General features: G+C 45.1%; 1 protein-coding gene across 4 annotated transcripts; it reads right to left on the reverse strand.

Annotated features, from left to right (window-relative positions):
* Nucleotides 1-9281: 9281 nt before the first annotated feature.
* LOC116988072 (E3 ubiquitin/ISG15 ligase TRIM25-like) lies at nt 9282-24632 on the reverse strand. Of its 4 annotated transcripts, none has more exons than XM_033044518.1 (7): nt 23565-24630; nt 22103-22198; nt 21479-21712; nt 20158-20329; nt 14449-14538; nt 13445-13517; nt 9282-10598 (listed from the first exon to the last, which is right to left on the reverse strand). In XM_033044518.1, the coding sequence occupies exons 1-7, from the start codon at nt 24162-24164 to the stop codon at nt 10577-10579; spliced, it is 1287 nt and encodes a 428-aa protein (XP_032900409.1). In that variant the 5' UTR covers nt 24165-24630; the 3' UTR covers nt 9282-10576. The 4 variants fall into 4 exon arrangements, with proteins under 4 accessions (XP_032900409.1, XP_032900410.1, XP_032900411.1 ...); XM_033044519.1 differs by having other exon boundaries at nt 20167-20329; nt 23565-24629; XM_033044520.1 differs by lacking the exons at nt 9282-10598; nt 13445-13517 and adding an exon at nt 13531-13614 and having other exon boundaries at nt 23565-24632.
* Nucleotides 24633-25661: the final 1029 nt, after the last annotated feature.

Consider the following 25661-nt stretch of genomic DNA (forward strand, 5'->3'; position numbering starts at 1 on the left):
TTAATGTATTCAAGAAGCATATAGTGTTGAAAACAATCTGCTGGAGGGACTCAAAAGGACAGACAGCATCTGTAGAGGGAAAAGGACAGCAGTGTTTGGTCAAGACCCTTCCTTTAGATTGCTTCAAATAACCCAGTCCAGATGAAGCATTCCAACCTGAAACGTCATCTGTCCTTTCTTTCTACAGATGCTGTCTGACTCGCTGAGTTACTCCAGCAGTTTGTTGTGTAGCTGTGGATTCCAGCATTCTACAGTTTCTTGTGTGTTCCCTCACATCGAGTGCCAGCGGCCAAAGAGATCAGGGGAGTGAAGAGGTATCATGAACAGGGTACTGAATTTGGATGGTCAGCTATGATCATATTAAATAGCAGGACAGGGGTAAAGGGCTGAGTGGCCTATTACTGTTTTTTTATGTTCTATGTTTTCTGAGCTTTTTTTTATGATCCTAAATAGCGCCCGTGACAAAGGCCTCTTGCTGTCGAAACCACTTCATTAGCAGACAATTTCTTAATCCAGATTTAATAAAATGCTTTATCTGCCATCTTCAAATTGCATTACGGAGTAACCCGATTATCACCGATTCTGTCCCTTCCAACAGCAGGTTGGATGTTAGCCTTTGTATTATCAGAGCCTGATCAGTATTCAGTGAGAGTGCTCCACACAGCAGCCTCCCAGTGGTGATTTAGAGTGCATGCCAGCTCTCGGTAACAAGGGCGTTTGGCAGCAGAGGTCAGGACATTTTAAGAAGAGATGAACTAGGAAAAGGAAGCGCAGCAGGGCCTGAGATAGCTCCATAGAAGCAGAATAGACAGCAGGTATCATTTTGTTATTGCAATTGGTAGAGTTACAGATACTGAATGCAGTTGACATGTCTCCTAAGCCTGCTTTCATTTCTGTTATAGACACAAGATGCTGGAGTAACTCAGCAGCATCTCTGGAGAAAAGGAATAAGTGACTTTTGGGGTCAGAACCCTTCTTCAGACTGAAATATGGAGAGGGCCAGTGCATAACAGGGCCAGCCACAGAATATCATTTCTGTCATGCTCAGTCCTCTTTGAGTCTGGTTTGTCTTATAATCATGTTGCTCAATTGCCTGCCCTTGATTCAGGTCACATTTATCTCTCTGTGGAGTTCTTCCTGCATACAAATACTTTTCTTACAGGTGTGCCTTCACTTTGAAGGGACTTAATTTGCGTACAGTGACATGGAACGGAGGTAGTGGAACGTTCTCCTCACCAAGTTACTCCTAACAACAAATGAACCTTCTCAATGACCGGCCTGCCCTTCAGTCATCAGCAGTGAGTGGTGTTACCATCAGTGATCATCCACCATCAAGATATTGGGTGTCGTCATTGACCACTCAGCTGGACCAGCCATATAAATGTACTAACTGCAAACGGCAGCTAGCTTCCAGACTGCATATTCTATGACAAGAGATTCATCTTCTGACATACCAAAGCATTCTTCCACACCAGAGCACAGCTTTTTCTTCTAATCCTAAATAGCGCTCGTGACAAAAGCCTCTTGCTGTCAAAATCACATCATTAGCAGACAATTTCTTAATCCAGATTAAGATGGACGAGAGGGGATCTTATTGAAATATATAAGATTATTACGTGATTGGACACGCTAGAGGCAGGAAACATGGTCCCGATGTTGGGGAAGTCCAGAACCAGGGGCCACAGTTTAAGGAGTAGGCCATTTAGAACGGAGAAGAGGAAAAACATTTTCATCCAGAGAGTTGTGAATCTGGTGAATTCACTGCCTCAGAAAGCAGTGGAGGCCAATTTGTTGGATGCTTTCAAGAGAGTTAAGGGCCTGTCCCACTTGGCTGTCTTTCGCGTGCCATTTACGCGACCTGCTAGCATGTGGGTAGCGTGTGGGTAGCGCGGCACGGGCGCATGGAATGGTGTGGAGTGGCGTGGAGGAGTGTGGACTTCGTCCTGCACAAAATCTTCGCGCGCCACCGGCCTGTCGTGTTACTGACGGCCAAAGTGGGACAGGCCCAAGACCCTAGGTGGAGCCTAGGTAGACGCAACGTCTCACCTCCAACAGCAGCAGAAGCAGGTAAACGATCGTCAAATTCGGCCTGGGGCTCACGGCCGTTGCTGATCCGGATCCACCCCCATTCCTACTCCCAGAGCGGGGCTAAGAAGATTGAAGATAGACACAAAATGCAGGAGTAACTCAGCGGGATCGGCATCATTTCTGGAGAGAAGCAATGCATGACGTTTCGGGTCAAGACCCTTCTTTCAGACTGAAGAAGAGACTGAAGAAGCATCATCCATTCCTTCTCTCCAGAGATGCTGCCGGTCCCGCTGAGTTACTCCTGCATTTTGTGTCTATCGGCTGTGCGGGCGCATGATGACGCGCGCGACTCTCGCGGGACCGTCGCGCGTCAGTCACTGCCGACCTGTCGCATAAGTGACGGCCCAAGTGGGACAGGCCCTTAAGATAGAGCTCTTAAAGATAGCGGAGTCACGGGATATGGGGAGAAGGCAGGAACGGGGTACTGATTGTGGATGATCAGCCATGATCACAGTGAATGGCGGAGCTGGTTCGAAGGGCCGAATGGCCTACACCTGCACCTATTGTCTACAGTATTCAGAGTTCATAAAGTGGTTTCCAATGTACTGGTAAAACCAAACGTATATTAGGTGGCTGCTTTGCTGTGCACCTGTTTTTGTTCAGCATGGGCAACCAGGAGCTTTACTGAAGACTGCCACTTTATTTCTCCTTCTTACTACCACTTTGTCCTTTTCTTTTGTGCCTTACAATTATTCAATGGTACTTTATTACCACATTTCCCTGGATACAGAGAATTTATTTGTTTTGCATACAATTCACTAAAATCATACTAGACATAAGCACAATCATAAGTACAAACATGCGACCGTTGTAGTGTAAAAACAGTACACTTCACCGATGCAGTACACAAAGAGCCACCATGTTTCCGACGTCATCATGTACCCTTCAAGTTCTTCAAGAGAACATGGGAGAGGACAAAGCTTGATCTCTTCTGAGGAAATTGGGAAAGGCATGCCACTGAAGTGTCCGTGGTTGAACCTTTTGAAACCAGCGACCACTGTTCTATTAACTTTTAAAAGCTATGGATCAAGATAGGGCAGGCCCACGAGTTTAAATTCTGAATTTGGGGGCACAGCACACTTTGGTGGTATTAGATAGGAACTTGCTCAAATCGATTGGAAGAAGTTGTTTGGCCAAGGAACATCCAGAAAGAAGGCACAAAATGGCCGAGATGGCCTGTTTCCGTGCTGTAATTGTTATATGGTTATATGGTTAAATGCTAGAGTAACTCAGCTGGTCAGGCAGCATCTCAGGAGAAAATGAATAGCTGATATTTCAGGTCAAGACCCTTCTTCAAACTGAGAGTCAGGGGAGACGGAAACTAGAGATATGAAGAGGTACAAAGAACAACGGAATGAAAGGTATGCAAAAGGACAAATCAAAGCCAGCAAAGATGATCAAGGAAAGGTGGAGCCCACAATGCTCCATTGTTGCCTAATAACGAGTGAGACTAATGAGTGAAACTAAGCAGGAAGACAGTGAAACTGTAAGACGCCTAGGGTGGGGGAGGGACAGAGAGAGAGGAAATGCAAGGGTTACTTGAAGTTAGAGAAACCTCGATTCATACTGCTGGGTTGGAAGCTGCCTAAGCGAAATACGAGGTGCTGTTCCTCCAATTTGCGCTTGGCCTCACTCTGACAGTGCAGAAAGCCCAGGACAGCAAGGTCAGTGTGGGAATGGGAAGGGGAGTTAAAATGTTTGGCCATGAGGAGATTGCGTAGGCCAAGGCAGACTGAATGAAGGTGTTCAGAACTCTACTGCTAGTCCACCGTGCCTCACCACCAAAGGCCACGTCTGATCCGTGGGTTCAGCGTCTATGGGGCCTCCAGTGATACCCTGGCTGCTGCTGGGCCTCCAGTGGCCATTCCACTGACACAACGACCGGCGAACATGCCGTCCCCTCACCTCCTCCATGCGCTGGGGATGACTCTCGCAGCTGACATTGGATCCGCCAGAGTGCAAGTGAACCCACAGCCCACTCACCAGCACCAATCCTCTTCTCCATCCGCCACCATCTTGAAGACCCCGGTACTGTTGCAATGCGGCCCAATGCAAGCTTGAGAAAGGTGGCGTTTACTCATACAGCACAGAAACACACCTTTCTGCACCCTCACACCCATGTCAAGAATTGCTGTTGCATTTTGTTGGGCAGTGAGATAGTATCACAAGTGACCAGATCTCATCCCCCATGGTGAGGCTCTGCTGCCATCTACAGATAGATGATGGGCACTGCCCCACACTCTGACTTTCATTTAGTTTAGAGATACAGCATTGAAGCAGGCCCTTCAGCCCACCGAGTTCATGCTGATCAGCGATCACCTGTACACCAGTTCTCTCCTACACACCAAGGACAATCTTCACAGAAGCCAATGAACCTACAAACCTGCACGTCTTTGGAATGTGGGCAAACCGGATAAAACCCTCACGGTCACAGGGAGAACATACAAACACCTTAGGTACAGCACCCATAGTCAGGATTGAACCCGGGTCTCTGGCGCTGTAAGGCAGCAACTCTTCCCCCCACTTTATCCACATAATTAACTATTTCAATTGGAATGTTAATATTCCAGTAAGATAGGACTAAGATCAATAGAAGCTTAAGCTTTCTTGACTCCAGCTTTGAATATCTAAACTGCAAAGTTACAGTATTCCTCTACCTTTCTCAGGACATTACTTGGCTCTCACGGTTACAGTATACCTCTCAGTTACTGTAGGATCAGTATCAGAGTCTTCACCTATTCATGTCCTCCAGAGATACTGCCTGACCTGCTCTGTTATTCCAACACTGAGTTCTATGCAAGATTCCACCTCCTTCAGTTCCTTGCGTCTCCAGGTTTTCTGTGGGTTGGGAGGGATCTCCAAGTGATAATGTTCCCACGTGCCTGCTGCCCTTGCCTCGCCTCTTGTAGAATAGAACATAGAATCGGACAGGGCATACTGATAATTTATCTAAATCAACATGTAGAGGAACCAACGAGAGAGCAGGCTATTTTAGACTGGGTATTGAGTAATGAGGAAGGGTTAGTTAGCAGTCTTGTTGTACGTGCCCCCTTGGGCAAGAGTGACCATAATATGGTTGAGTTCTTCATTAGGATGGAGAGTGACATTGTTAATTCAGAAACAATGGTTCTGAACTTAAAGAAAGGTAACTTTGAGGGTATGAGACGTGAATTGGCCAAGATTGACTGGCAATTAATTCTAAAAGGGTTGACGGTGGATATGCAATGGAAGACATTTAAAGACTGCATGGATGAACTACAAAAATTGTTCATCCCAGTTTGGCAAAAGAATAAATCAGGGAAGGTAGTGCAACCGTGGATAACAAGGGAAATCAGGGATAGTATCAAAGCGAAGGATGATGCGTACAAATTAGCCAGAAAAAGCAGCATACCGGAGGACTGGGAGAAATTCAGAGACCAGCAGAGGAGGACAAAGGGCTTAATTAGGAAAGGAAAAATAGATTATGAAAGAAAACTGGCAGGGAACATAAAAACTGACTGCAAAAGTTTTTATAGATATGTGAAAAGAAAGAGATTAGTTAAAACAAATGTAGGTCCCTTGCAGTCAGAAACAGGTGAGTTGATCATGGGGAACAAGGATATGGCGGACCAATTGAATAACTACTTTGGTTCCGTCTTCACTAAGGAAGACATAAATAATCTGCCGGAAATAGCAGGGGACCGCGGGTCAAAGGAGTTGGAGGAATTGAGTGAAATCCAGGTTAGCCGGGAAGTGGTGTTGGGTAAATTGAATGGATTAAAGGCCGATAAATCCCCAGGGCCAGATAGGCTGCATCCCAGAGTACTTAAGGAAGTAGCTCCAGAAATAGTGGATGCATTAGTAATAATCTTTCAAAACTCTTTAGATTCTGGAGTAGTTCCTGAGGATTGGTGGGTAGCAAACGTAACCCCACTTTTTAAGAAGGGAGGGAGAGAGAAAACGGGGAATTACAGACCATTAGTCTAACATCGGTAGTGGGGAAACTGCTAGAGTCAGTTATTAAAGATGGGATAGCAGCACATTTGGAAAGTGGTGAAATCATTGGACAAAGTCAGCATGGATTTACAAAAGGTAAATCATGTCTGACGAATCTTATAGAATTTTTCGAGGATGTAACTAGTAGCGTGGATAGGGGAGAACCAGTGGATGTGGTGTATCTGGACTTCCAGAAGGCTTTCGACAAGGTCCCACATAAGAGATTAGTTTACAAACTTAAAGCACACGGCATTGGGGGTTCAGTATTGATGTGGATAGAGAACTGGCTGGCAAACAGGAAGCAAAGAGTAGGAGTAAACGGGTCCTTTTCACAATGGCAGGCAGTGACTAGTGGGGTACCGCAAGGCTCAGTGCTGGGACCCCAGCTATTTACAATATATATTAATGATCTGGATGAGGGAATTGAAGGCAATATCTCAAAGTTTGCGGATGACACTAAGTTGGGGGGCAGTGTTAGCTGTGAGGAGGATGCTAGGAGACTGCAAGGTGACTTGGATAGGCTGGGTGAGTGGGCAAATGTTTGGCAGATGCAGTATAATGTGGATAAATGTGAGGTTATCCATTTTGGTGGCAAAAACAGGAAAGCAGACTATTATCTAAATGGTGGCCGACTAGGAAAAGGGGAGATGCAGCGAGACCTGGGTGTCATGGTACACCAGTCATTGAAAGTGGGCATGCAGGTGCAGCAGGCAGTGAAGAAAGCGAATGGTATGTTAGCTTTCATAGCAAAAGGATTTGAGTATAGGAGCAGGGAGGTTCTACTGCAGTTGTACAGGGTCTTGGTGAGACCACACCTGGAGTATTGCGTACAGTTTTGGTCTCCAAATCTGAGGAAGGACATTATTGCCATAGAGGGAGTGCAGAGAAGGTTCACCAGACTGATTCCTGGGATGTCAGGACTGTCTTATGAAGAAAGACTGGATAGACTTGGTTTATACTCTCTAGAATTTAGGAGATTGAGAGGGGATCTTATAGAAACTTACAAAATTCTTAAGGGGTTGGACAGGCTAGATGCAGGAAGATTGCTCCCGATGTTGGGGAAGTCCAGGACAAGGGGTCACAGCTTAAGGATAAGGGGGAAATCCTTTAAAACCAAGATGAGAAGAACTTTTTTCACACAGAGAGTGGTGAATCTCTGGAACTCCCTGCCACAGAGGGTAGTCGAGGCCAGTTCATTGGCTATATTTAAGAGGGAGTTAGATGTGGCCCTTGTGGCTAAGGGGATCAGAGGGTATGGAGAGAAGGCAGGTACGGGATACTGAGTTGGATGATCAGCCATGATCATATTGAATGGCGGTGCAGGCTCGAAGGGCCGAATGGCCTACTCCTGCACCTAATTTCTATGTTTCTATGTTTCTATAAGAAATGTCCACCACCGCCCTTTGGCCTTCAATGTCCACCACTTACACCTTGGGTAAAGAGTGTATCACTCTCTGGCTGTAATCTTTACGTCTCGCTCTATCTTCGAGTGAGAAATTCACGCTACCGAGTGAGAACAGTTGGGTTTAAAAATTTCATCGATTTACGCTCATCATTCCTGTGCAGATCATGCACAAAACCTTTTTTTCTGCAGTAGACTGTATTAGTGCTCATTTGCAGGTGAAGTCACACCAATTTGGAAATTGGCCTGGTACTGTTCACCATAGGGTCAAAGTGTGATACAGCATTGGAAACAAGCACTTCAGCCCACGACATCCATGCTGGCCATTCAGTGCCCATCTATTCTAATCCCATGAACCAGTATTTTGTCTGTAGTTTTCCATGTCTTGGAGATTCCAAAGCTCTTAAATGTTATGAGAAGCTTCACCCTCCCCTCAGGCATGTGATCCAAATTTCAACCACCTAATTACCTTTTAAACAACTATTCCTCACATTAAACCGATACCCTATGGCTGTATACAGCTCTGATATGATAAAACGTTTCTTATTATCTACCCCAGTGGTTCCCAACCTTTTTTAGCTCATGGCCCCCTTGGGCTCTTTAATTTTTCTGTGGCCCCCTGACATTATTAGCGGAAAAAAAGTGGCCCCCTTCATTGAACATGTGGCCCCCTAAATCCCCAAATTTTTCTGTGGCCCCCTCTGAAATTTGCCATGGGAGCCATATGGCCCCAGGTTCAGAATCACTGATATTCTACCCTATCAATATCCCTCAAGATTTTCTTCACCTCCATCAGCCTCAACTCCAGAGAAAACAAACCCAACCTATCCAGTCTTTCCCCATAACTATGACAGTCGTGCCACGCAACATCGTAGTGTATGACCTCTCCAATACAATCACATCCTTCCTGTCGTGAACATCGACATTTAAGCTAGAGCCAAAAAAGCAGGACCTCGAGGGTAGTGAGCTACAAAATACTCTTGGTGCCACATGCCAGTAAGGGTAGAAATAAATAACCAAAAGGTTGATGGGGAGGGGTACATGGACTTCAGTAAGACCTTTGATAAGGTTCCATATGGTAGACTGCTCTGAAAGGTTAGATCACATGGGATCCAGGGAGAGTTAGCGAACTGGATACATAATGTGTAGAAAGGAAGTGTAGATTCTGGTTTATACTGAAGATAGACACAAAGTACTGGAGTAACTCAGTGGGTCAGGCTGCATCCCTGGAGTAAAAAGGATGGGTGATGTTTCTGGTCCAGGGATACGGAATTAGCTTCATGGAAGGAAACAGAAGGTAGTGTTGGAAGGTTGCTTTTCAGATTGGTGGCCTGTGACTAGTGGTGTGCCTCAGTGACCAGTGCTGGGCCCCATTGCTATTTGTGATTATATATGTGACATAATGTCATGCAAGGTGATCCCATTTATCACTTCTCCAATCCAATCACAGGCCTACTCCATTCTTCACTCTTCAAATGACTTGTTGATGAAAGACTGGAAACTGCACCAATCCATGATGGGTTCTAGTTCCTCAGATACAGTATACTCTTTCTGTACCCCAGACTCTCCTGGAATATCCCTGCATGTCCCATCCCCCTATATCCTCATCCACTGTGAATGGCCGTGTTTACTCAGAACTACAGGCATTTCCCACCCATTCTCCATCAGCTGGAGCTCCAAGTTGTATGGCCAGCATACCAACTGCTGCAGTGGGAACACGACTTTCACTGGTAATAACCTCATCTAAAGGCAAAATCATGGCCAGGACCAGTCACGTCATAAACGATTTAAAGGCATATCACACACAAAAAGATTATATATTCAAACTTTATTAATGGTATCATATTCCATTTTATGGTTATCTACTTCAATATAAAGAAAATATTACTATTGACATGTTTCATTTTTAATTGGGACAAAGTGCAAAGTTTATTTTAGATAATACCTCTGTACATTCAATAAAAGAGCAAATAGTTCTGACTCACTGCAAATACACAAGGAGCTGGAAGCAAGTATTAAATCTTAATACAAGATGGAGCAAGAGTATAAAATTTGCAATACTGTAAAGCTGAAGGTATTGTAGTTGCAAGAATGAGTTGAGTGTAAAGCATTAGGGACGGTTGCGAGTTCATGGGTCACAAGCACCTTTTCCTGCATTTCCTCACCCCGTCCCACATGGACAATCTTAATTATCCCCAGCGAGACAATTCTGCCAAGAGTACAGCCTGGAGAATTGGCAAAATGACTCAAGTGATAGAAAGGCCTACAAGTTGTCTGCCTGCCATAATGTATACCTCCCTAAATCCTGAAACTGCAGAGAGATTAAAAGGCTCTTTGGGCAGATGTACTCAATGGGAAGCTCAAATATATACTGCTTCTGGGGCTATGTTTGAGTGATCTGCAGTTAAGAGAGGATTTATTTCCCCACCCCTAATCCCCATTGAGATGGCAGCAGTGAGCTTCTTTCCTGGAGCAGTGTCTACAATATACATGCCTCCACGGTATCATTAGGTAGAGATGCTCAGCGTTTTGACTGTGACCCAATGACCAAGGAAATCGGACTTATTTTCACTTCAGAATGAAGCATGACGGAGGGGAATTTGGAGGTGGTGACGTTCCCAAAAACCTTCAAGGTTTCACAAGAATGTGGGAGGGGTTGTCAAAATCACAGGGGTAAACTGCTGGTTTGTATCCTTGGATGGTAGGCACCAGCATTGGTGATGGGGGAGTGAATATGGGATGCTGATCAAATGGTTCCTTTCCCTTGAATGACATTGACTTTCACTCTAAACCAAATTAATAACCATCTGAATAATCCAGGAAAACGCCAATCCAGTTGAATACTTGGCCACGTAGCCCATGGTGTTGCAGGTGGCCTTGATGCAATCCAGTCTTAAAATCACTGGCGAGTTTCAGGTATGAAGACATACCATTCCTTTGCAGTGGACAGGATGTACGCCCAGTCCTTTCCACAACTCCTTTGTCAGCCCAGTCATATCCCCCCCCCAGTAAAACCCCAGGCATCTGGACTACCAGGAACCATCATTAATCCACTTCTGCTCTGGGTAGTAACATCCTTTAGATAGACACACCTCACTTTCTCATCCCTTCTCAGATGTCAGCTTCATGGCAACTAAGGAACAGAAAAACAATTGCATTTTGAGCCAGGTTAGAATTCCCAAAACATATTGGGACAATAAACTAAAAGTGCATTGCACTCAGATGCCAGCACATCTTGGCTTTGCCCAGGAGTTAGAGTTCATGCCACCACCAACATCTGAACTTTGCAGGTTCTTCAAGAATGCAGAGTGCCTTTGAATTAGTTGGGAAGAGTGCTGCCCGGTTGTCTGTTATTGATCCCAGCAGTGAAGTCCTCCTGGCTATTACCACTAAGAATGCGCCACCTGGTCATTACCACAGCCAGTCTTTGCATCTCGTTACATGTGAAGTGTCTGCATCAGGACGGCCCACAGAAATGTCCGAGACCAAGTTCAGCTCAGTCAATGGCAACAAAAATGAAAAGCTTGTGCGAATCCCATTACATCTCACTCTGTAGCCTAAGATAGACACAAAAAGCTTGAGTAACTCAGCGAGTGGGCCAGACAGCATCTCTGGAGAAAAGGAAAAGGTGACGTTTTGGGTTGAGACCCTTCTTCAGTAGCCTCATCTAGTCCCTGTACAACTGGAACAAAACATCTTTATTCTTAAGCTCCAAACCTTCACAATAAAACGGTAACATGCCATTTTTCCGCATTAATAACTTGTCAGAACAGCCTGCTCATTCATTCACGAGAACACCTAGATCCCTCCAAACTTCAGTCACTGGCAGTCTCTCTCCATTTAGATAATAGTCTATCTTTTGATTCCTCTTAGCCTGCATGACCTGCCCTTCCTCACATTTGCCAGATTTTCACCCTTTTTACTCCATCCACAGGATCACAATGTTCTCATAACAACAAGCTCTTGGAATCATTGACAGACAGACTTGGAGATTATATATTTCAATGCCTCCTCTGTGCCTTTGACTGGGGCAGAAATGGCAACACAAATGTTCCTGAAGGAGTATTGATGCCAGATAGAGACAAGAACAAAAAGGCTGCAATATTACTCTAGAAAATAATCATCTCTTCTCTTGACTGTGTAACGTACGATTATCAAATGAGCCTTTATGGCGTGATGCTGGAAGTGTACCATAAACCCCAAAATTCAAACAATAAATAGGAAGGAAAACTTGCAAAAAAATATTCCAACAAGGGCAAAGGATATAACGGAGGGAATTTTAATTATCTAATTATTCAGTGTAAAATAGTTACCTACTTATTAGAACACAGCAGGACATTCAACTCATCAAATCCATGCCAGCTCTAACAGAACTATACAATCAGTATAAATCCACCTCTGCTTGATGAAGGGTCCCGACCCGAAACATCACCTATACATTTTCTCCAGAAATGCTGTCTGACCCACTAAGTTACTCCAGCTTTTAGTGTCTATTTTCGGTGTAAACCAGTATCTGCAGATCCTTCTTACACACATCTGTTTATTACTCTGTAGCCAGAGAGATTTTAATCTCTCACATGTCCATCAACTAGGTTGGTGTCCAGACCACTATTAGACAGGAACACGTCGGTTTGCATCCAGAGAGGTAATATATTTCCAGCTTCCTTTAAACTCTCAGGGTCACTGGATAATTTATTGTAATGAGCAACATGTAAAAAAAGTGAAATAAATGTGCTTGGGTAATAATAGGAGTGACATTCAATAGACTGGAGAATCCACTAGACCAGCATGACCAAAGTCCAAAGAGGGCCAGTTTAATTGGAAATTTACTGTAGCTTAACTCTTCCTTCTAGTTATTAACCCTACACTGAAGAAACAGTTTACCTTCTCGAAACCCCACAAAGGCAAATGCAAACACCTCTACATCCCTCTTAACCTTCTGTTCTGTAACCTCTACCAATATTCCAGTGAATCACTGCATTCTTTCTAAATTGGGGCCAAGATTTGACTCGTTCTCCCCAATAGATATCCAACCATTTTGTTTAAAGAGAGCATGCACAAGGGTGACCCAAGTCACAGAAAACTCAACTTGCAGAAACCCGACAAAGCAAAGTCTACCATAAATGCTTTGTTAACCCCCTCCAGTACATGCTCCACGAGTTTAATAGTGGATAGTGTTAGCGTGAACAGAGAAGATATGAAGAAATTAAATTGGAAGCATTTGTAAAGCAATATGATACAGGTAGCAATAGAAAACAGACAATAGTGCAATGTAGTACTGAGAGAAAATAAATTAGTGCATCAGGAAGGGGAGCCGGAACTATGACGTGATGGGTTTCTATCTTGGTTCTGGGGGAAAGAGTCCATAATGGTCCATTGCTGGCTGTGCGTTAGGTGGCAACCAGTTATACAGACAATGTAACTCAGCAGGACGACAGTTAAACTAGTACAATGACTAGGGTGGGGAGGGACAAAGAGAGGGGTGATACAAGGGTTACTTGAAGTTAGAGAAATCAATATTCGTTCACTGGGTTGTAAGTTGCCCAAGTGAAATATGAGGTGCTGTTCCTCCAATGCATTTTGGCCTTACTCAATGACAATGGAGGAGGCCAAGGATAGAAAGGTCAGTATGGGAATGGAAGTTAAAGTGTTTGGCAATCAGGAAATCACGTAGGACAAAGGTGTTCAGTGAAACGATATACAAGAGTCCACACCTTGAACAACAGATACAGTAGACGAGGTTGGAGCAGGTGCAAGTGAACAGAGGTTCCCACCTGAAAGGACTGTCAGAAAGAGTCCCTGGACAGAGTGCTTCAGCAGTTTGCTCTGGATTCCATTAACTGCAGACTCTAGTCTTCAGAATAAAACACAGTCCAGGATCCCGAGTGGATAATACAACCCCTTTTTTTTTTTTTAGAACAAATAAATCTTCATGTTTCGTACAGGCAAGTTAAACATAATTATAAAGTGAAGACTCACCTGCAGTGCCCAGGGGAAAGGATCCGATTGGCGTGGCTTGGAGGAGCAGTGGCACTGCTTTGTGATGGGAGTGCTGAAATGCAAGCATCATGGGTCAGTGTACACACCCCAGTGAATAACATCGTCTTTTAATGCATGGAGAGAAATAATTGTTGAGAAGGTGACAACAGCTGATGACAGAAGGGGCAAGGGACAGAGCATGATTACATTTATACAGGTGTTCTAGCATGCAAATGCCATAATGCTTTCCATTTGTCATAAGCGGGGAGCCACTAGGTGTGGTTCAGAGAAAGGGACCATATTTCAGTCAGAAGGGCCAGAACCTCAAGATAATAATCCAGATACTCCGAAAGGACTGATGTGCTGGCTTTGGATTGTGGTTTTAAATATGAGAAAGCGTGCAATGGGACATGGCTGGTGAAGGGAGGTACCCGAGAATTAAGCTTCCACCATCAGAATTGGACACACACTATATGTGCGCACTGGTCTCTGCACACTAGCGGGTTGGGTTGGGGCAAGGACACATGTCACTTTGCTGGAAAACTGCTGCAGAGTACTTGGATGGGCTTCATAACAGAACAAGGCTGATGGAAAGGTACAAAGAACTTGGTGTACTTAAATACTGTTTGGTATCAAGGAATCTGGCACTAATTTGTTCTGAGGCTTTATATAGAAGCTCTTTCTTGCAACATGAAATGGGTGGCTACCTTTTCTCCCCACGTGAGACCAGTGTGCACTCACTATCCAAGTGTTAAAAGAACACAACCTCCCAAACTACACACCACCTCCTCTACCTCACCCACAGCAGTTTACATTGGCCTCAACACAAGGAGGGAGTGTAAGCAAGTCACCCTCAACCCAAAAGGGCTTCAAGGGGAAATTGATTATTTATCCCTTAAATGAGGGATTGTCAGGATCACCATCAACAACCAATAGATTGGAAAGAGGAAATAAATGAACAATGCATACTATCAATTCAATCAGAAATTGTAAAATTTACTCACATTCTTCAAAGATCTTCCGAATCTTGGGCTCTGGGGGGAGCAGAGAGGTGTGGTGAGATGCCTCTGATGTTTGAACACCTTTTTCACACCCTTCATAAAAGATAAGTGGAGTTTAGTTGTGTATTATCGGCTCATATTTGTTGCCCGACACAGTCCTCCCTGATTGAACAGATATTCTCTTGTCAGGTGCTCACGCCTGGAAACTCCCCAAATGAGTTCTAAAGAACATCAGCATTGTCAGAGTGTACAAGCTTACAATTACACATGATAACAAGACCTTGCCTGCTTCTTGGGAGTGCAAAGGATTCAATTGCAATGTTTGGACAAGGAACTTGAGTTCCCTTGGTGTCCTGCCCAATGTTGTATTGAGCAGCAGTGAGCTTTTGAACTTAAGGTTTCACATCAGGCCTCAGGCCAGTGTTTCGTATGCATCAGAGGTGGCTGACAGGGAAACTAAGATAGGCTAAGGGAAGGTCAAGGAAAGGGGTTTGTGAGCAATGGTTGACTATAAATCATAATTTTAATGTACAGGAGAGTAAAGCTCTTTCAATTTCCACTGACAGACTGGGCAGTTCTTAGTAAAATTGACATTCACCCTTCAAAGATGATGTATTAAGTCACTTATGAACCAATTGCAGCTGATCCTGGGCAACCGGGACCGTTGGAGACAGTGGAGGAGGGTCAGGGCGGTGAGTACTTAAATCGGGCGCGGGGCTTGTTTTCACAGAGGCCCGGGACCGTTGGAGACAGTGGAGGGGGGTCAGGGCGGTGAGTACTTAAATCGGGCGCGGGGCTTGTTTTCACAGAGGCCCGGGACCGTTGGAGACAGTGGAGGAGGGTCAGGGCTTTTACCAAAACCCGTAACGTTCCACACTCCATAGGGAGGGTTCTGGTGGAAGCCGCTGATTGGCGGAAGCAGACTAGATGAAGCAGCTGATTGGGTGCAACCTCAGGTTAGCATTTCTGCTTTCTGGTTAAAGGTACAGTGCTTTAGTAAAGGTACAGTGAGCTAAGGGTACAGTGAGCCAAGAGTACAGTGGGCTAAAGGTACAGTGCTTTAGTAAAGGTACAGTGGGCTAAAGGTACAGTGCTTTTTGTTTATATAATAAAGGTGCAGTTTAAAGGGCAAGAGGGAGCAGCTGTTTGTGTCAGATACCTGCTGATTTCTCCAAGCAGTTTCTATTGTATTATACTGGTATCGGATCCAGGGTAAGGCGAGAGAATGACAGTCAGAGCAGTGTACTGTTCTGGATGTCAGATGTGGGAGGTCATGGTGTCGGATGGCCCTCCAGACGTCCACATCTGCACCAGGTGCAGAGAGATGGGGCTCCTAAGGGACCGTATTAGGTTCCTGGAGCAGCAGCTCGATGACCTCTGTCTGGTCAGGGAGAGTGACGAGGTCATCGAGGGGTTATAGGGACGTGGTGGTCACTCCAAAACCACGGGAGAGAGACATGTGGGTCACGCTAAGGAAGGGCAAGGGGCAGAGGCAGGAACGAGGGAGTACTCCAATGTCGGTACACCTTGCAAATAAGTACTCCTGTTTGAGTACGGATGGGGGTGACAACCTACCCGGGGGTAGCAACAGTGGACGGGCCTCCAGCACAGAGACCGGCCCTGTTGCTACGAGAGGTAGGGAAAAAAAGAAGAGGGCAATTGTAATTGGGGACTCTATTGTTAGGGGGTCGGATAGGCTTTTCTGTGGACGCAGTCGGGACACCAGGACGGTGGTCTGCCTCCCTGGTGCCAAGGTCTCGGACGTGTCTCAACGTATCCAAGATATCCTGAAATCAGAGGGAGAGGAGCCTGAGGTCGTGGTACATATTGGTACAAATGACATAGGGAAAAAAAGTGAAGAGGTCCTGAAGGGAGGATTTAGGGAGTTGGGAGGAGAGTTAAGGAAAAGGACCAAAAAGGTAACAATCTCAGGATTACTGCCTGTACCACACGACAGTGAGAGTAGGAATGGAGCGAGGTGGAGGATAAATGCGTGGCTGAAAGACTGGTGCAGAGGGCAGGGATTCAAGTTTCTGGATCATTGGGACTTCTTTTGGGGAAGGTGGGACCTGTACAGAAAGGATGGGTTGCACTTGAACCCGAGGGGGACCAATATCCTGGCGGGGAAATTTGCAAAGGTCACTGGGGAGACTTTAAACTAGAATGGTTGGGGCGAGGGACTCAAATAGAGAAAGCTAGTAGACAGAATGGGAGGCAGGAAGCAGAAAAGGGAAGCACTAGGACACAAGAGGAGAAAGAAAAAAAAGGAAATAAACAGAGAAGAAGAGACGGGGGGTTTCTTAAATGTGCATATTTTAATATGCTAGGAGCATTGTAAGAAAGGTGGATGAGCTTAGAGTCTGGATAGACACCTGGAAGTATGATGTTGTGGCAATCAGTGAAACATGGTTGCAGGAGGGCTGTGATTGGAAACTAAATATTCCAGGATTTCGTTGCTTCAGGTGTGATAGAATTGGAGGGGCAAGAGGTGGAGGTGTTGCATTGCTAGTCAGGGAAGATATTACAGCAGTGCTTTGGCAGGATAGATTGGAGGGCTCATCTAGGGAGGCTATTTGGGTGGAACTGAGAAGTGGGAAAGGTGTAGCAACACTTATAGGGGTGTATTATGGACCGCCAAATGGGGAACGAGAATTGGAAGAGCAAATATGTAAGGAGATAGCAGATATTAGTAGTAAGCACAAGGTAGTGATTGTGGGAGATTTCAACTTTCCACACATAGACTGGGAAACACATTCTGTAAATGGGCTGGATGGTTTGGAGTTTGTAAAATGTGTGCAGGATAGTTTTTTGCAGCAATACATAGAGGTACCTACTAGAGGAGGGGCAGTGCTGGACCTCCTGTTAGGAAATGAGACGGGACAGGTGGCGGAGGTATGCGTTGGGGAGCACTTCGGGTCCAGTGATCACAATACCATTAGTTTCAATATAATTATGGAGAAGGTCAGAACTGGACCTAGGGTTGAGATTTTTGATTGGAGAAAGGCTAACTTTGATGAGATGCGAGATGATTTAAAAGGAGTGGTCTGGGACATTTTGTTTTATGGGAAAGATGTAGAAGAGAAATGGTGGACCTTTAAAGGGGAAATTTTAAGAGTACAGAATCTTTATGTTCCTGTTCGGTTGAAAGGAAACAGTAAAAATTGGAAAGAGCCCTGGTTTTCAAGGGAAATTGGACATCTTGTTCGGAAAAAGAGGGAGATCTACAATAATTATAGGCAGCATGAAGTAAATGAGGTGCTTGTGGAGTATAAGGAATGTAAAAAGAATCTTAAGAAAGAAATTAGAAAAGCTAAAAGAAGATATGAGGTTGCTTTGGCAAGTAAGGTGAAAGTAAATCCAAAGGGTTTCTACAGCTATATTAATAGCAAAAGGATAACGAGGGATAAAATTGGTCCATTGGAGAAAGAGTGGGCAGCTATCTGCAGAGCCAAAAGAGATGGGGGAGATATTGAACAATTTCTTTTCTTCGGTATTCACCAAGGAGAAGGATATTGAGTTATGTGAGGTAAGGGAAACGAGTAGAGTAGTTATGGATACTATGAGTTTCAAAGGAAAAGAAGTACTGACACTTTTGAAAAATATAAAAGTGGATAAGTCTCCAGGTCCTGACAGGATATTCCCTAGGACATTGAGGGAAGTTAGTGTAAAAATAGCCGGGGCTATGACAGAAATATTTCAAATGTCATTAGAAACGGGAATAGTCCCCGAGGATTGGCGTACTGCGCATGTTGTTCCATTGTTTAAAAAGGGTTCTAAGAGTAAACCTAGCAATTATAGACCTGTTAGTTTGACTTCAGTGGTGGGCAAATTAATGGAAAAGATACTTAAAGATAATATATATAAGCATCTGGATAAACAGGGTCTGATTAGGAACAGTCAACATGGATTTGTGCCTGGAAGGTCATGTTTGACTAATCTTCTTGAATTTTTTGAAGAGGTTACTAGGGAAATTGACGAGGGTAAAGCAGTGGATGTTGTCTATATGGACTTTAGTAAGGCCTTTGACAAGGTTCCTCATGGAAGGTTGGCTAAGAAGGTTAAACTGTTGGGTATAAATGCAGGAATAGCAAGATGGATTCAGCAGTGGCTGAATGGGAGAAGCCAGAGGGTAATGGTGGATGGCTGTTTGTCGGGTTGGAGGCAGGTGACTAGTGGGGTGCCTCAGGGATCTGTGTTGGGTCCTTTGTTGTTTGTCATGTACATCAATGATCTGGATGAAGGGGTGGTAAATTGGATTAGTAAGTATGCAGATGATACCAAGATAGGGGGTGTTGTGGATAATGAAGAGGACTTCCAAAGTCTACAGAGTGATTTAGGCCATTTGGAAAAATGGGCTGAAAGATGGCAGATGGAGTTTAATGCTGATAAATGTGAGGTGTTACACCTTGGCAGGACAAATCAAAATAGGACGTACATGATAAATGGTAGGGAATTGAAGAATACAGTTGAACAGAGGGATCTGGGAATAACCGTGCATAGTTCCTTGAAGGTGGAATCTCATATAGATAGGGTGGTAAAGAAAGCTTTTGGTATGCTAGCCTTTATAAATCAGAGCATTGAGTATAGAAGCTGGGATGTAATGTTAAAATTGTACAAGGCATTGGTGAGACCAAATCTGGAGTATGGTGTACAATTTTGGTCGCCCAATTATAGGAAGGATGTCAACAAAATAGAGAGAGTACAGAGGAGATTTACTAGAATGTTGCCTGGGTTTCAACAACTAAGTTACAAAGAAAGGTTGAATAAGTTAGGTCTTTATTCTCTGGAGCGCAGAAGGTTAAGGGGGGACATGATAGAGGTCTTTAAATGATGAGAGGGATAGACAGAGTTGATGTGATCAAGCTTTTGAGAAAAGGGAAGATTCAAACAAGAGGACATGACTTCAGAATTTATGGACAGAAGTTTAGGGGTAACATGAGGGGGAACCTTTACTCAGAGAGTGGTAGCGGTGTGTTTGGTATCATTTAAAAATAAATTGGATAGGCATATGGATGAGAAGGGAATGGAGGGTTATGGTATGAGTGCAGGCAGGTGGGACTAAGGGAAAAAAGTTGTTCGGCACGGACTTGTAGGGCCGAGATGGCCTGTTTCCGTGCTGTAATTGTTATATGGTTATATGGTAATCCACTCCAATAAATGGGGCATCCATCCACAGCAGTGTTTACAAACACAAAGCCAAAGACCTAGGTTGGCCAACCCTGCCAACTCACTGAAATTCCCAAGGCTAATTCTTTGAACACCAACAAGTGAACCAATGCCCGAAAGCAGTGCCAAAGCACCTCATGAACATTTTTGCTTATTAATCACGAAGGGGATCAGACAAAGGAAACACACCATTGGTCAATCACACCTTGAGACCCAGGTTCACTCTGTTTGTATGTTCCCCATAACCACATGGTCTTCCTTCTGGTGTTCTAGATTCCACCCACATCCAATGTGAAATTAGTTGGCCACTGTAAATTACCACTCCCACATCCAATGCAAGGTTGGCCAGTGTAAAATTAAAAGCCTTCTGAAAATTCAGGTAAGAACAGTGTACATTATGTTGCGAGATATCAACGCGTCAGCCACTGGCTGTTAGTTGGATGTTATTCACCTTCAAAGAGGACCTTTTAGTTAAGGATGATTACTTGACTGAGGAAACAACTGTGCAGAAGAACCCATGTGTGCTACAACATGGAAATCACTGACCTCTCCTACCTTGGTTCTTCAGTTTGCGCTTCATTGCTCGACGGAGGCACTCCTTCACCTGAGAGGAAAGGTCTGCTGCAGCCTTGCTAGCACGTGCCAGCATGGAATGCAAGTCGGACTTCAACCGTGGGATGTCAGGGACTTGGGAAGCTGTGCTGAAACAAAGGGATTCCTGGCAGGAAACAGAACAAAAGCAGTTTACATTTCCGGAACACCTTTCACCTCACGATTTCCCAAATTGTTTTACAACAATTTTAATGTAATCACTGTTCTAATATCGTAATCAAAGCAACCACTGCAAGATCCCACAAAAAGCTGAGATGCAATAACTATCATGTTCTACCTAAACTATGGAGCCTCGACAATGCTGAACTCCCCCCCGACTTCATGTATACACAAGGCTCTGGAGAGAGGCTTCATTAGTATTATCCAATCCCTTGTGGGCGTGGGTGGGGGCAGCATACCATTTCCATGAGCTTTTATGTATAAAAGCATGTTTATTCAACTGGAGAACTATTTTTCATTTTGGTCTCTACCATACAGAGATTGACTAAGTATGAGGATGGCTGGCCTTTGATAACAGTTCTGACCAACATTTGTTCCACACTTCTTGAATTTAAGGATACATGCAAATGAGCTCCCAATATAGTCAAATTAAAGTCCAATGTATGCACATTCACTTCCCCAAAAGGCTAAACTAGTCTCCCCTCTCTCTCTGTTTCTCTCATCACGTAATTAATTGTTGTTATCAGTTTTATGTGCTTTTAATGATTGCCATTACAATACCGTGGAGCTACGGTTAACACACAAGTTATTTTTATGCATTTTCCAACCTATGCACAATAATTAACTCATGGACACCTGTAGAAAAATGGTGCCCGTTTGTTATTCAGGGGCAACCTGCAGATGACCTTGGTGAAAAATATAAGATATTGAATGCAATGTTTTTGTAGAGTGAGAAAGACATTTCATTTAGCTGTAGAATCTAGAGCCAGGGCCTTTGGATCAAAATGAGGAGAGTTCTTCACCCAGATCTCTCCATCCTCAAGGGTAATGAATGCTCAAGTCACTGGAAAAGTTACCCCTAGAGTTTTCGGCATAATGTAGATCAGTGGATATGGGAATCACCTGGGTGGTCAGCAGATGAGATAGAGTTTCAACAGTTTGCTGTATTGTTCAATATTCACTATGTCATTTTACATATCATGTAACATAGCTCGTCTTCCATTGCAATCCCAACGAAGTGATAGAGTAAAGGCTTCCAAAAAATGCTACAATTAAATTCAACACGGCAAGGTTTATGAAGAGCTAGTAATTTTACCTGCACCAATTTGAAATTATCACTCTTGCTAGCCAAGATTTCCAGCTGGAGTTTCTTCTCTCGGAGCTCCATGCATTTCTGTTCCAGTTGGGCTCGGATGGTTTTGGCCTGGCTCAAGGCTGCTTGCTGCTCCCCGCCAATTATCTCAATCACCACTCGCAGAGTCTCTTCAATTGATTCAGTCATTGCTGAAAAATGGTTGGTGATTTCCAATTTCACTTTCTCAGAAGTTCTCTGAAGAGAAATAAGAAAGTGTTCGGCTAAAACACAGCAAGAGGCAGAGCGAGGGACTTGGACCAGAAGTCTGATCACGTTTCATATAGCTCAGTAACTAACCTCACGAGGGTGCATTGTTCCCCGGTGGACTTGCAACATCTAACTCACACACCCAGACGACCATCCACACGGCACTCTTATTGAGTGCCACCCAACACCCACTGTTACCTCCCAGTACCATGGGAATGGAGCTGGACATACATTACCAGGTTTCTGCCCCTCCCAGAATATGCTTCACTATGAGTAAATAGACATTTGAAGTTAGACATACAACAAATGCTGAAGAGAGAGGCACGTTTTCACTACCAAACTAGAATTAAGCAGCAGACCCAAGATAAAAAAACTCACCACAATGCAGTCCATGTCTTGCTGAAGCAACCCAATCTCAAGCAAGGTCTCGTGCAACTGCTTCCCCATTTCCAAGTCAGCCTTCTTCAGTTCTTTCTAGGAATCAAGAAAGCAAATAGTAACGATATAGTGGCAATAATTTAGTCTACGGTTATCACCCCAAGAGGCATAAGAATGGACCAGGACCAGAAGTTGGGTTGCATTTCAATGTTTTATAAAACTCAGTAATTGTTTCAAAATTATAGCCTCAGGAAAGTGCCACCTTCTCAGTAACTTCACCATCTCATTCTCATACCCTGCACTAAGTGAACCCAGCCATCAATATCCCAACACTCACACCAATCTCAATCTACTGTCTCACCCTACCCTCAGCAGTGGCCACCCACAATATAACATAGAACAGTACAGCACTGGATGTACTCATCAATCAGCAGACAATGTTTGTGCCCAAGTTAAACTGAACTCATCTGCCAGTACAAACATATCCCTCTAATCCCTGCACTTCCATGTGCCTATCCAAAATCCTCTGAAACACCACTATTGTATCTGCTTCCTCCATCACCACCTAGCAGTGCGTTCCAGGCCCTCACAGTTGTGTACAACAACTTGCCCCAGACATCTCCATTAAACATTCCCCCTCTTACTATATAGCTTATTGCTTCTAGCATTAGAGATTTCTGTCCTCTCATAATTTAAAATTCCATCCAAGCTCCCCCTGTTGCTGAAACCCTCTAATCCAGGCAGCATTCTGGTAAAGCTCCTCTGTACTTTCTCCAGCACTTCCACATCTCTCCTGTAACTGGGCAACCAGAACTGCACTACTATGAATAAGCCAGTTCTGAATCCATACGACCAAGTTGTTGTACTCGTACTTCTGGATCTGCCTTCCATGAGGGGCCTTATCAAAAGCTTTACTAAAATCCATGTAAACTACCCCCACTACCACCATCATGCTCCCAGGCAACTTCTACCATTGCACTTATTTCACCTCAGGCAACCTCTGCCACCTCCTCATTCAGCAATCCAGAGCATCTCCCTTCACAAGCAACCCCAATGTCTCCAAAGATAGCCACAAAATGCTGGAGTAACTCAGCAGGTTAGGCAGCATCCCTGGAGAAAATGGATCGGGTGATGTTTTGGGTCAGGGGCCGTCTTCGGGACTCACTTCCCGATATGAGCCAACGCTCCTTAACCCAGCATCCTTTATCCTTTCCTTCGGTTGACTCCTCACTGGGTGACCTCCAGTTTAAATTCCAATTTGGAATATTTTGGAGGACCAAGACCCTACCCCCTCATTCCAGATGACCATCCTCCACCTCTCTCTAAGTGAAATTTCCCTGCAACCTGCCAAAGATAACAGGAGATAACCTCCTCCTTGGTGAAGACCTCACACAGCTCATGTAAACTCCTCACCCCAGGAGCCCCTATGTCAAAGTGAACCACCCCTCGTCCCAGGCTTCACCTTCAGACTCTCTGCCTCCTCGTCCAGCGACACCACCCGGTGGGTGCGGTGCTCGGCGGCCAGACATAGGCCGCAGATGAAGGCTTTGTCGGTGCGACAGAAGAGTTCCAGGTGCTTGCGGTGCGGCCCGCATTTGCGGCTGCCAACGTCGGCTGCAGGCGGCGCCAGCGGGTGGTCGCGGAAGGCGGGGCTGAGGCGGTGCGGCCGCAGGTGCCACTTGCAGTAGGAGGCGAGGCAGAGGAGGCAGGATCGGGCGGCTGGCTGCCGCGCCACCGTGCACACATCACAGAACGTCAGGCCCGGCGACACCTCCTCCACGGCCTCGGGCTGCGGCTCGGCCAAGAGGTCCAGCGCGATGCCGCACAGCACGGGATTGGGACGCAGTGCGGGCCGCGGGTTGAAGGCCTGGCGGCACTGAGGGCAGCTGTAGGCCCCCGAGCCCGCCTGCCGCTCCCACAGCTCCTCGATGCACTCCAGGCAGAAGCTGTGGCCGCACGGAATGGTGGCGGGCTGGCGGAACACCTCCAGGCAGATGGAGCACAGCAGCTTGTCAGCAGACACCCGCATCTGCACCGGGCTGGCGCCCTGCACCGAGGCCATGACAGCAGGCTGGAGCTCAGCCGCCGGATCTCCTTATAAAGCGGCCGGGGCGGATCAGATCAGCGAGCAAACCCTCCCACCGGCTGAGCACGCACAGCATGCTTCCTGTTATGGATAAGTGGAAGTTTGTAAGAGTCATTGGAGACAAGCTGATTTTTTTTCCATCTGTCTCCTGAAGAAGTAGATGGGTTAATGTGCCTTCTTGGCTGTGGCTGGTCCACGACAGATAGTAATATTAATGCCAAACAACGTGGCATGTTGAGTCGTCACCATTCGTGATTCGGATAGTTCTACCTCCAGTCGTGTCGTTGGCGAATTTGCAGATGGCAAAGGAGCTGCACTTATCCATACAAGCATAGGTGTAAAGAGAGTAGAGCAGAGGGCTAAGAAAGCAGACTTGAGGTGCATCTGGGTTGACAGTGAGCAGAACATGTAACTGATTCGCACTGATTGAGTGCTAATCAAAGATGTTGCTAATGAGGGTCTAGGATCCAGGGAGGTATAGAGGCCCAGGTCTTGAAACTTGGCAATAAGTTTGGAAAGGATGATTGTGAACCCCAAACTATAGTCCATAAATAGCAGCCTGACATATGTATTCCTATTATCCAGATGATCAGAGCAGAGTGGAGAGCCATTGAGATAGCATCTGCTGTTGACCTGTGTGATGACAATAGGTACATTCATCCAGTTCCAGCATGAGGCAGGATTTGACTTCTTTGGATCCTGACCTAAAACATAGCCTATCAATGTTCTCCAAAGATGCTGACTGACTCGCTGAGTTATTTAAGCACTTTGTGTCTGATTTTGAAAACCAGTATCTGCAGCTCCTTTTTAAGCAGGTGGGAACGTCAGACCAAAGTGAGGGGTTGGAAATGTCTTTGCATACAACAGCTAGTTGTCAGCTCAGATATTTGGTACTGGGCCATGTGCATTTCCCAGATGCTTTATGTGGATTTGGTGTAGAGGTGCGTGTAATGGTATAAGAAGGAAGGGCAGGTGGAAGAGATCAGGAAGGGTAGTGGAATCCAGGAGCCATTGCTGTATGCGATCTTTCATGTTGAAAAGGATGGACTAATTGCAGTGCCAAATTCAGCAGAGTACAAAGTGGAACTGGACTACAGCAGCTTTGTCTTCTAAATTTTGCACTACCAACGGTCCATCGGTGGTGCACTCTTGCTGTCAGATTTTTTATTAAAGTTGCAGTAGACATTTGCAGCTTGAACGATCAGTCTTTTGCTTCTTCAGAGCCCAACTTGTGAGAGGTGACATACCTCCCATTAGAATGATCAGCCATGACCATATTGAATGGCAGTGCTGGCTCAAAGGGCCGAATGGCCTACCCCTGCACCTGTTTTCTATATTTCCAAGTTCAAGAATGCTCAAGAAAATTGGAGCTGCTGCCCATCAAACCTGCCCAACCATTCAGTCTGATCATGATTGTTGTTTGCTTGCCTCTCTTCTGTGCCACTTTTCCATACCCCTCTATTCCCGAACCTA

This window comes from Amblyraja radiata, chromosome 26, assembly GCF_010909765.2.
Source record: "Amblyraja radiata isolate CabotCenter1 chromosome 26, sAmbRad1.1.pri, whole genome shotgun sequence".
NCBI classification, from domain to species: Eukaryota; Metazoa; Chordata; class Chondrichthyes; order Rajiformes; family Rajidae; genus Amblyraja; species Amblyraja radiata.

Bases quoted from the DNA above. Each gene is read 5' to 3' on its own strand.
- LOC116988072 (XM_033044518.1), bottom strand. From the start codon at position 24,164: ATGGCCTCGGTGCAGGGCGCCAGCCCGGTGCAGATGCGGGTGTCTGCT. The intron at 22,199-23,564 runs GTGAAGCCTGGG...CTTGATTCCTAG, and splicing joins AGGAGGCAGAGAGTCTGAAG to AAAGAACTGAAGAAGGCTGA. The intron at 13,518-14,448 runs GTGAGTAAATTT...CTTGCATTTCAG, and splicing joins TCGGAAGATCTTTGAAGAAT to CACTCCCATCACAAAGCAGT.